This window comes from Glycine soja, chromosome 14 (genome assembly GCF_004193775.1).
Source record: "Glycine soja cultivar W05 chromosome 14, ASM419377v2, whole genome shotgun sequence".
Lineage (NCBI taxonomy): Eukaryota > Viridiplantae > Streptophyta > Magnoliopsida > Fabales > Fabaceae > Glycine > Glycine soja.
This window is the reverse complement of record NC_041015.1, coordinates 22,644,597-22,656,595: the sequence shown is the minus strand read 5'-3', so window position 1 is coordinate 22,656,595 and position 11,999 is coordinate 22,644,597. Positions and strand designations below refer to the sequence as shown.

Here is an 11,999-nt window from a genome sequence, read left to right as displayed (position 1 = left end):
AGCCCACTAAGGAACCTAGCTATGCTTGTTCTTTCCTCCTCCCTAAGTCCAACTCTTAAAAGGAGTAGTTAATTTTTTGTCTATATTCTTCAATACTCCCTTGTCTAAGCCTTTGGAGCTTGTCCATAAGCTCCCTTTCATAGTAGGAGGGAATGTAACTCTTCCTAAGGGCACTCTTAAGATCATTCCAATACTCTACTAGAGGATCCCCATGAATCCTTCATTCCCTAACAAGGGAAGTCCACCAATAGAGGGCATACCCTTGAAAGCTAAGGGTAGCCAATGGAACTTTTCTCTCTTCGCTAATATGATGGCAAGCAAAGAGTTGTTCAACCTTCATTTCCCAATCTAAGTAGACCTCAACATTATCTTTTCCATGGAAATATGGGAGGCTAATGGTAACCTCTTGAGGCCTTCTATCCTTTTCTCTTCTTTGGGAGTGATGTTTAGTATGTGAACTATGGTGCCCTTTATAATAGTTGCTAAGTTCTTCACTTAAACTCTTGCAAGAGTCATGGCTACTATAGGAGGCATGTTTTTCTCTTTTCATTTCTTTCATTATTTTTCTTCTTTCTTCCTCTCTTATTTTCTCTCTTTCATCTTGACTTATTTCTTCCACTCTTTTTTTTCCTTTTTCTTTTCTCTCTTGTTTTTCTTTCCATAACTTAAGGGATCTCAACTCATCTAATATCTTATACAAGGGGTCCTTAGGAGTAAAACCCTCACCATTAACACTAGATGAAGAATAAAGACTCATGTTGGTTCCTAAGTTGTGGTTCTTTCTTGTTGGGGGTTTGAAAACAAAAGGTAAAAGAAACTATGGTTGAAACTAGCCAAAATAAACACTAAAAGAGGTGTGAAAGATAAGGTAAAAACTAATTGGTAAAAGGCAAGCTATCTAGGCGGTTTGACAAGGAAAGGTAAATGAAATAAGCTATGAAAGTAAGCAAGAAATGTAAACTAGGTGAATCCTAAGAGTGTTTGGATGACCACATTTAAGGTTCTCAACAAAATACTCATAATCCTAAGGGAAAAATTTCCTAAAATTATTACACACAAATTGAAGTAGGGTGACCTATTGGAGGCTCCCAACTTATTTCCAATGAAAGTCCTTTTTGTTACAAAATTTGAAAGCAATGAAAGTAAGTAAATTGTCAATTACAAAATTACAAAAAGGTCCTCAATTTTGGTGGTTGTTCTCTCTTTGGTGATTCACTCAATTTGGAGTGCTTCTTAGTCCAATAGCTCTTAAGGTGGCTTTCCCCTTGCTTCTTGACTCAAATTCTTCAAGGGATAGCACCAATCCTTCTTTCCAATTCCCGATATGGCAATTCACAAACAAGGAAACAAAGAGACAAGATATAACCAAAGACCAAAAAAATGAAATGAAACCTAAACCAATATAGTTTTAACAAGACAAATTTTCCAGGATTATTCAACAATTAAAGCAATGAAAAGCACATAAAAGCAAGCTAGGACTCAAAGAGAAACTTAGAATGGCTCTAGAGTAGAGTAAAAAAAACTATAAAAAAAGACTCAAGAAACCTCTAGTTTTGGAACTTTTTTTCACACTAATTTTCAATTGACATTTCAGAACTAAGATTGGTATAAATTAACTACCAATTATAGAACAAATTTCAAGCCAAAACAACAAGCACACTTCCCTTTCACTTTTTTTTCCTGGACACTGATTTTTTTGACACCTTGTGTGATTTTTATTATTTTTTCCTTTAATTTAAATCGGTTGGTTCTTTTTTTATTATTTTGGTCCAGATGTCTAGAAAATTTAGTAAAAATTTCAGCTCAAAACACGTAGTTACCAATTCTCAGTAGTTTATACAAGTTCGTATGTTCAAGCTACCAGCACCAGCGATTTCAACCTAGAAATCAAGAGTAGTGTTTATGTTGCTTAAGGCTTGGATAGTTATCATTTGTGTTTGCTTATGCTTAAGAGAGCTTAAGACTTATTTGATTCACAAATCCAGCCACAACTCAGCACCAGTAATTTATACAAGTTCATATGTTCAAGCTGTCAGCACCAGCGATTTCAACCTAGAAATCAAGAGTAGTGTTTATGTTGCTTAAGGCTTGGATAGTTATCATTTGTGTTTGCTTATGCTTAAGAGAGCTTAAGACTTATTTGATTCACAAATACAGCCACAACTCAACTTCATCATAGGCATGATATAGGAAACTTAGAAAACAAAAAAAAAGTTCAACAACAAGACTACTTCTAGGAATTGATTTAGAACATGTTATGAACTAAATAACATGCATGAATTAGACTCAAAATTCAAAAGATAGGCTAAGAATGATAAGAATACAAGAACAAATGTATCTAGAATTCAATCACCAAAGTAAAAATTCAACACAAGCTTAGAACATAATGTGACAATTATTATGACTAAACATGACTCTAAGACAATAAGGATTAAGTGATTTACACTTAGATTTTTGTGTTTTTTTTACTAATCAATATTTTGGAAGAAAATTTAGATCTAAAGGTTCAGCACAAGAAGATTATGACTGAAAAATGATAGAACCTAAAATCAACACAAAAACATGATTCAAGAGTAGATCTATAAAATTTGAACCATAGAAATGCAAGAACAAGTGTAGATCTACGATTTTATTGGTTTATTTTTTTTTTTTTTTGAATCTACTCTAAACAGCACCAAACCATAAGATAATGGAGGATATACATGGAGAATAAGATTAATAACAAGGAATTAAAGTGAATTGACCGGAAAAAAAGATAGAGGAAGAAAAAGAACATCACCGAGATGAAGATGCTCTGATACCACATGATGTAGCTCTATTGGAGCTTGGAGTCCTTGGATCTTCTTCATCAATGGAGTCCTTTGCTTCTTGAATTTTAATGGCAGCGGAATGGAGAAGAAGAGTTGAGAGGAGATGTCACTTCAAGGAGAAGATGAGTCTAGAAGAAGCTCACCACCATAGGAAGCCGTGGATAAGAGCTTAAAGGTAGGAGAAGATGAATGGAGGGAGAGGGAGAGAAGGAGCACAAAATTTTATGCCTCAAAAGAGGTCTGAACTTTGAAGTTTAATTCTCAAATGATCAAAGTTCCCAAAAATGCACACACATGGCCTCTATTTATAGCCTAAGTGTCACACAAAATTGGAGGGAAATTTAAATTTCTATTCAAATTTTACTTGAATTTGAAATTGAATTTGTGGAGCCAAATTTTCACTAATTACGATTAGTTAATTTTAGCTATGGTTCAACCCACTAATCCAAGATCAAGTCAAAGATTCTCCACTAAGTGTGCTTAGGTGTCATGAGGCATGTAAAACATGAAGGACATGCACAAAGTGTGACTATATGATGTGACAATGGGGTGTAGCAAGAAAATTCTCACCTCCCCCTCTAAAATTTAATTAGATTGGGCTTATACCAATTAAATTAAATTTATTTTCCAATGCACACATCAAATATTCACTTAATGCATGTGAAATTACAAAACTACCCCTGATACAAAAACTAGTCTAGGTGCCCTAAAATACAAGGGCTGGAAAATCCTACATTTCTAGGGTACCCTACCTACATTATGGAGCCCTAAATACAAGGCCCAAAAATAATGAAACCTTAATCTAATATGTACAAAGATAAGTGGGCTCATACTTAGCCCATGGGCCCGAAATCTACCTTAAGGCTCATGAGAACCCTAAGGCCTTCTCTTGCATCTCTGGCTCAATCTTCTTGTAGTCTTCTATCCAATTCCCTTGGAGGGGTAGGATTGCATCAATGAGTCTCAAGGAAGTTCCAAACCGAGTGAAATACCCCCAAGCACCAGGATTTTTCCTCATGAAGAACCACATGTACTTACTAACAAGTTTACACTCTTTTGGGATATTCAGACAGGGTCACTACACCCTCATGTACATACACAACATGCATTCATCTCAATGACATCATAAACATCAACATCATCTCATCTCAATGTCATCAACATCACAAGCAATCACATTCCACATAAATACATATAAACTAATGCCTAAGATTCACATTCTGTAGGTATTCGGACAACATAAATCACATATAATAATAATTCGTAATATAACTAGACTAGTATTTTAGGGAAAATTCTAAATTAAAGAACAAAACTATAGTATACAAAGCAAACTCTTAAGCCTATTTAAAATTTAATAAATGAAGTAGTACAGAGGACATATATAAAAATTTGTGCATAGCCTCTTCTGTAGTTAAGACTTTTTTTCAAAAATTTCAATCAATACAACAACATCATTCACAACTATATGCATCAAATAAATATATCACATCCCATCAATTTAAAACACAATTTGTCCTTGAAAACTAGCACGCAACAGGGACAAACATACAACCCCATAATTGGGTCCCCAAACCCTAACTATGGCATCGAAAGCTATAAAAAAGCCATTAACACCCTTCACCTATCTATGTCTCCTCGTTATCTCCTTGTAGCGTAGTTTTGAGATCTCTTAGGTTCACATCTGTTGGTCCAAGCTTGGATCTCTATATACCAAAACGAAGACAATTTCTTATAGTTTTCAAAGACAAGGTCAATTTTAACATTCAAGGTCAAATACCCATTCAATTTTAAATGGGGCTAAAATGGTGTTTTTGGGGTCCACATCAAAGAGACATCATTTTGAAATTCCAATCATGCCAATGTGATCGGGGTTCAACAAAGGTCACAAAAATGAAATCAGTTTTATAAAAAGTAACTTTTACAACATCTCATTTTCAAGGTTTTTTCAAAGGAAATGTAAAAACATCCAATAATGGTAACCAAATCACAAGTGATACAATGATAGGCTTAATCTAACTAGGAGAAGGCATAGAAATCGTGGTTACCTTGAAGAAACCGCAAAGGGGGGGTCGGGGATCCATTCTCTATCAAATCCACAAGTTAGGTTTTGAAGGTTCTGCTTTGATTAAAGGGTTCCACTCCTTGCGGTGGTCGGGCGACAAGTGGTGGTGGCTCATGGTGGTCACCGATGGCCGTAGGTGGAGGAGGAGGGGGGTTTAGGGGTTAGGTGAGTGTTTGGGGAGAAGAGGGGTACAAAAATCATGTTTTTCTCTTTGTTGGATGTATTTCTAACCTGCAAGACTTGCCTAGGAGAAATTTCACTCGCCTACGTGAGCTGGCCCAACTTAAACTCGCATAAGGTTGCCATTAAGCGAGACATTCGCGCTAAGGGCAATTTCTCCTTTGACTGGAATTGCATTTAGCAAGCTGGTGTCGCTAAGCGAATTATTTCATTTGGATTGAAATGCATTTAGCAAGCTGGTGTTGCTAAGCGAGCCGCTCAACAAATCTCGAAGGTGCTCCAATTCAACTCCTTGTAGCTTCCTCCTTCCTTGCCTTTGATAAGTAGTCCATCCTTGATTCTCTTAGCCATCTCTTCTTGTAGAAGCTTGGCTTTGGACCTTGTCATTGGACCCTTCAACTCATGAAATCCTTATAGGTCCTTATGCTCTTTGGATAGCCCTCTATCAATAACATCAACACCAAGCAGTTGCATAAGGATAATTCACACAACACTTCAACTAATCCAAATTAATCAAGTAATCAAATAATACAAGAAATACATGAAACATCTATTTTTAGTTATCTAAATTTCAGGGCATTACACTTAACAAAGAGCTACTTGCGCTTAAGCAAAATGACCTGGAAGGAAAAATGGGTTGGTGGTTTTCAAGCTTAAGCATGGTTAGAACCAAGATTAAGCGTAGGCTGAACCAAACTTAAACGAGATGACCTACAAAGGAAGTTGAGCTATTGGATTTCAAGCTTAAGCGTGGGTTGAGCCAAGCTTAAGGGTAGGTCGAGCCAAGCCTAAGCATGGAACCTTGTAGAATGTGTATGAATGACTTTCAAATGATTTTCAATTGAAATTTTCTTAGTGTATGAGAACCTTGAGAAGCATAAACAGGTTTTAATATTAGGTTAGGAGAATCTACTTTTACTAAGTATCTATTAATTGAGAGTTGAATTGATTTAAGTATGAATTTCTTGCACCTTAATTGTTATTATTGAATTGTTATTGGCTGAATTGGAAACCGAGAGGACTTGTGATCCACAAGAAAATTGTATGATGACTTTGAAAATTATTGGTGTGGCTAAGGATTATGAAATTCTTGAGGGGGGAACAAATGGACTCAACGCATGAGTTCATTTCTAGATATTAGAATTCAACCCTCATGAACAATGAATAAAGACTTAACAAGAGTGTGAATCTAATGAATCATTTGGACTTAGTAAGCATTAGATACCTTTGCACATTGGAGTACATTATTTTGAAGTAGACATAGAATGAGCCTTAAGCCCTTTGCTTGGAGAACATGAATTATGATGAACCCTATATAATGTTGAGAGAAGAAAAAATTGCATAAAACTTAATAAAATGTGAAACATGGGGTGAGTTTATGCATCTCAAGGTGCCAACTTGGCAATCCTAACAAATGCGAGCCATAACCGTGTTGGTAAGAATCTTGTCATTACTTTGTGACAAGGGGTGCATTCCCAATAGTCATCCAACTTAAATTGTACAAGACCACTGAGTTCTGAAAGTTCTAATGGTAGTAGGTTTGTAATGTGATAATTTAAGAATCTATTAGAAACGTGAATAAGATTACGAGTTAGACTGAGAGGATCACTTCGTGGTGGTTAGTATGTATTTTTATGACCGTAAGATCATTTGTTTGTAGTTTTAGAGGAGATGGGTGATTCACTCCATAAGTCCTTTGTTTTTAAGAGAAAGATGGAGAATTTGATGCCAACAATGAAGATCGGATGGAAAAGCTAAGATGAACACCAAATGGGTTATTATACTTGTTCGAGAAGAAGAAGGATTTGCTGATGATGCCTTCTAAGTTATTAAGTGGTATATAAGGGTTAGATTTTGTTTGAGTCATTGCTCTTGTTAGTGCTTAGCTCTACGGAGTTTTAAAAGATTGGCTAAGATTTTGTTAAAACATAAGCACTTAGACAATGAAGGAAAGCTGGAGTTGCTGCACATGATGTCCAACGTTATGTCAAGGAATAAGATCGGGCTGCACAATGCACAAGGCAAGATAAAATGTCAAATGAAGAATTGAAGTTGCAGGATCCACGATGTCGGATACAATGTCCTGACATCCTGCCCGAAAATACTGGAGTTGCTGCACAATGCATAAGTCAAGATAAAATGTCAAATGAAGCATTGAAGCTGCAGGATCCACGATGTCGGATACGATGTCCTGACATCTTGCCCGAAAATACTGGACACATAAATCTGTTATATCTTTAACAGATTATTGTGCAGTTAGCAAGAGATTAGATGATCTATCTTTAGGAACGAATTAAAAGATAATTAAAGTTCGAATTTTAAAGTAGAAGAGTTCGTTCAGGGATTAAAGATTAAAGATAAAAACTAAAAGATCAAACTGTATCTTTTAGATCTTTAAGTGCAGATTTTCAGGAAGAATGATAGATCTCCTCCAGCACAAGCTGTTGCAGCCCAGATACGCACACTGCTATATAACCATGGAGGCTGCACGAGTTTTGTACCAAGTCCGGGATTGAAGAGTTATTTTGTGAGTTTGGGACTTGAGTGTTTTGTGAGCCACCTTGATGGTACCCTAACATCAAGTGTTGGACCTGAGTGTGTAGAGTTGATCTCTAGTGTGTAGAGTTGATCTCTAGTGTGTAGGGTTGATCTCTTTTGTTCAGAGTTGATCTCTGGTGTGTCTTTGATTTATTTGTAAACACGGGAGTGTGGTTGAGAGGGAGTGAGCGGGGTTCTCATATCTAAGAGTGGCTCTTAGGTAGAGATTGCACGGGTAGTGGTTAGGTGAGAAGGTTGTAAACAGTGGCTGTTAGACCTTGAACTAACACTATTTTAGTGGATTTCCTCCCTGGCTTGGTAGCCCCCAGATGTAGGTGAGGTTGCACCGAACTGGGTTAACAATTCTCTTGTGTTATTTACTTGTTTAATATGTTCATACGGACACATATAATCTGCATGTTCTGAAGCGTGATGTCGTGACATCCTGTACGACATCTGTCCCCAGTATCAGAATTTCAGCTCTCAGTCTCGGTCTTGTCTTGTACAAAAGAGGATATATTAGGTTTTAATTTTATGTTGCTATCATTCTCCAAATGTGACTCGGATGTAATAAGTATATGACTTCAAGAATGTAAACATGTGTTATAATTGTATATTGTAATTGTTTAACGAGGTATTATTGAGAATGTACAAATAAACTTTTATTATTTTGTATTGGTTTAATGGAAATAAAGTATTTTATAAATTAAATTATTTCTTATTAAAAATATGATGTTGACGGACACCTAATTTTACGTATTAGCAAGTATTATCTTAATATGATTTATTGTTTTGAAATGTCTTCTATATTAACATTTTTTTAAGCAATGGCAAAAAGTTATTCATTATTTTAAGAAGGCTGTTGGACAATTCGTTTTAAATTAATTTTTTTCCTTCATAATTTCACAAATAAATTAAGAGAAATCATAATAATAACTAAAAGTGTTCCAGTATACACACTAATTTTCACAAATGATTGAACGTTTGTTTATAACAGTGTTGAATGTTGGATAGTACTTAAAAAAACAAAAACAATTAAAAGTTCTTGTGATCATCGGATGATTACTAAAAAAAAACAATAAGATAGGTAGGATCTTTTTACCATGTGAGCTCATATATAGTAAATTCTATTTCACTTAAGAATAAATGATTAGTCTATCAATAATTTATATCATTGTTATCATAAAAACATTGGACATTAATGGATCGTCTAGTTATAACATATTGGATCGATTTAGCAACAACAATAATCAAATCAGAGAGAATGAGAGAAAGCCTCAATATAGCATATATTATTATGTTTAAATTAAACATACATGCATGGTGCTAATGCATCATGGGCACATGCAACTTAAATTGACCATGTTAAAAACATACAATATTGTTGCTAGATCCAACTATGTTGACATATATGAAGTGTTATTATAAAATCAAGGTATGAAGCATGAGCTATAATAATTATTTTGGGACGGAACAAACATTTCTACTTGGGAACAAAGACAACATGATCCTGAGGCAGGAAGTGGCAGATAGGAACAGTTCCTGGATGAACCTTAAGCACTTGAAACGCCAAATGCTTGGGATTCCACTTTGATGTGTCAGTATGGCACACTGCAACTGCTTTGACCCTGCTTCCATCAGCACCCTCCAATGGGACAGAATAGGCTTTTGTGGTTTCTGATTTGTGGCAATAAAACACTGCATAAGGGTAATTCTCCTTGTGACACACAACACTAGCCTTGTCCTCACCCAACCTCTTAACCCCTGGTGCCATTGTATACTGTTGTAACTCATTATCTTTTTTTGTCACTTCTGTGGAAACAGCATCAACATCGTTGCTCCCGAGCTTGGTAGTGGCGAAATCAACCATGGACTCAAGTGAAGTCACGCAACGCTTTTCCTCTCCCTTAATGCCAGGCACTTCACACTCACTGATGGTGTTCTTCACAGTTTGAGCCTCATCTGACCCTTCCTTGATGGAGAACTTGTTTAACACTTCATTCACCTATTAAAATAATTGTTGTGAATTAGTATCAATAAATAATTATATATTATTTTTTATATCATCAATTATCATAGATAGATTACAGATATTTGGATGAAATTATGATAAGATTGACCAAGTGATGGATTTGACCAATTATTAGTAAATTGAGAGAGCTCTATCTATAGTTAAGAAATTGTAAATTTATTATTCCATAAATTACGAAAATTTACATATTCACATTCTCTTTAACAATTCCTTAGAATGAGCATAAAGCTCTCAAAGAGGAATTGACTATTTTTTCTACCAAGCTACTCTCATGAATATGAGTACAAATTCAAGTTAGTGTTTGATAGCCTTTTAGGTATTATGGTTATACTCACATGCTATAATCTTGTATTTATGTACATTGTTTTATTATTTTTGTCTTAAATATATTTTTAGTTACTCAAATTTAGGGATTTATGTTTTCTGATCTCTCAAATTAAAATTTATATTTTTTTAATTTTTAAAATTCAAAAAATACTTTTTTAGTTCTTTTTATTGTCAAAAATCAGTCAAGAGTAATTAAAAAAGATATTTTGCGAATTAAATGAATTAAAAAATAGAAATTTTAATTCAGAAAGCTAGAATAAAGAGACAAATATAAAATTTAAAAGAACTAAAAACATATTTAATTTATTATTTTTTTCGATCATCACCTTGTTTGATGAAAAGGGTATGGAATCAGCAACTGATCGAGGCAAGAACGAGGCATCAACACTTGAGGTGAAGTAGCGAGTGAAGTGAAGGTTCAACTTTGTTCCGTAGTGCAAGTCCTTTTCCAAGAAGAAGAGTGCCACGTTGGGGTCATCGTGCCACTGGGTTTCGCTGGCTGCGTAATTGTAATCAAATGGAGAATGTGGGCCCACTCCAACGTGCACTGGCTTACCCTTCTTTGGTCCTGTGTTTACGTTCACTCCACCTTTGCCTACGTTCACTGATGTGCCTTTGTTGGGCTTTCCTTTCCCTGTGTTCACGTTCACTCCTCCTTTTCCTACGTTCACTGATGTGCCTCCTGGCTTTGTTTTCCCTGCGTTAACGTTTACGCCCCCCTTTCCTACGGCCACAGAGGTGCTTTTGTCTTCTGCCAAATCTGCGTATATTCAGATTGTTAATGCCAGAATTTGATTGTGCAGTTGCTGAAGAGTAGTCATATTCTTGGAGATATAAAATTAATTTGGTGGGAGGAAAGAATGACTTGGGGTTAAGAGAGAATAGAAGAAGGGAGAAGTCCGGGTTCGAATCTCTTACAGACATTTCTGACAAAGTTAATAAACTAATATTTGCCTATATCTATTTCTATTCTATGTCTCTACTTTTATTATTTTTTCATGTAATGTTGCTTAATTTTAAGCAATTAATAAAGCACCTGCGTTGGATATGCTCATCACTGATAATTATTAATTAAAATATCAGGTGTTTAGATTTTCCTTTGTCTAAGATCATGTGCAAGATTTTTTCTATCATTATCAGGTGTTTAGATTTTCTTTTGTCTAAGATCACGTGCGTGAAAGGTTTTCCTTTTTTGTTAGGAGATGATAAATCTTGTAACATATTATATCTAACACTCTTTTCTAATATATTTTATACTATTAATTGAAATTTAGAAGCAGATCTACTAGTACTGATTAAGAAATAAAACTCACATATTCAATAGATTCACATAAATTTCATTCAATAACAGAATAATGAGAAAGAGTATTAAAGATGTGTTACTGTAACAAACCAGTCAGTGTTTGAAAACAATTGCTTTAGTCACAAAGTCATTCCAAATAGTACTATTTTTTTTTTTTTTTTACTAATGATGTTAGGACTCAGAATGTAACGTATGAAAATGGTATGAAATTCAAAAACAACTTCAACTTCTCTAATTAAAAAATAGCTACTAAATGAATTGACCTGGGTGAAGGATATCTGTAATGGCTTTCGGCATTGGAGTGGTGGGAAGCTTCGACTTCCAGTAAACTTCAGGGGGCAAGGTTTCTGCATGGGTTGCCACCACTGCAAGCTGCAAATTAAATACAAAACCTTCATTAGCATAAAGGCCACGTAAACATTACTATTATCTAATATGGAAACATGTTTGAAATAATTAGTATCACAAGATATATCAAAGCTTTAGGGGTTCATGAATATTGAATAAAAAGGAACCACAACTTGAAGACAAAGTGGGAAAAATAACAAGCACGTGCTAATTCAATATTATAGTTTGGAAAGTGAAGCTCACATTGAGTAAAGCAAAGATAGATAGGAGAGGAAACACCATATTGGAAATTAACCAAAGCTGCAACCAAAAGTGCTTGGTGAAGTAGACAGAGAATTTAGAGAAGCTGAAAAAAGTGAGACTTGAGATAGGAATGAGGATCCTTATGTGCCTCAC

General features: G+C 35.1%; 1 protein-coding gene across 1 annotated transcript; it reads right to left on the bottom strand.

Annotated features, from left to right (window-relative positions):
- Positions 1-8,858: 8,858 nt before the first annotated feature.
- Positions 8,859-11,992, bottom strand: LOC114383420 (BURP domain protein RD22-like). The gene is made up of 4 exons (XM_028343097.1): positions 11,847-11,992; positions 11,519-11,627; positions 10,279-10,712; positions 8,859-9,598 (listed from the first exon to the last, which is right to left on the bottom strand). Exons 1-4 carry the CDS (start codon positions 11,883-11,885, stop codon positions 9,077-9,079), a joined length of 1,104 nt encoding a protein of 367 aa, XP_028198898.1. The 5' UTR covers positions 11,886-11,992; the 3' UTR covers positions 8,859-9,076.
- Positions 11,993-11,999: the final 7 nt, after the last annotated feature.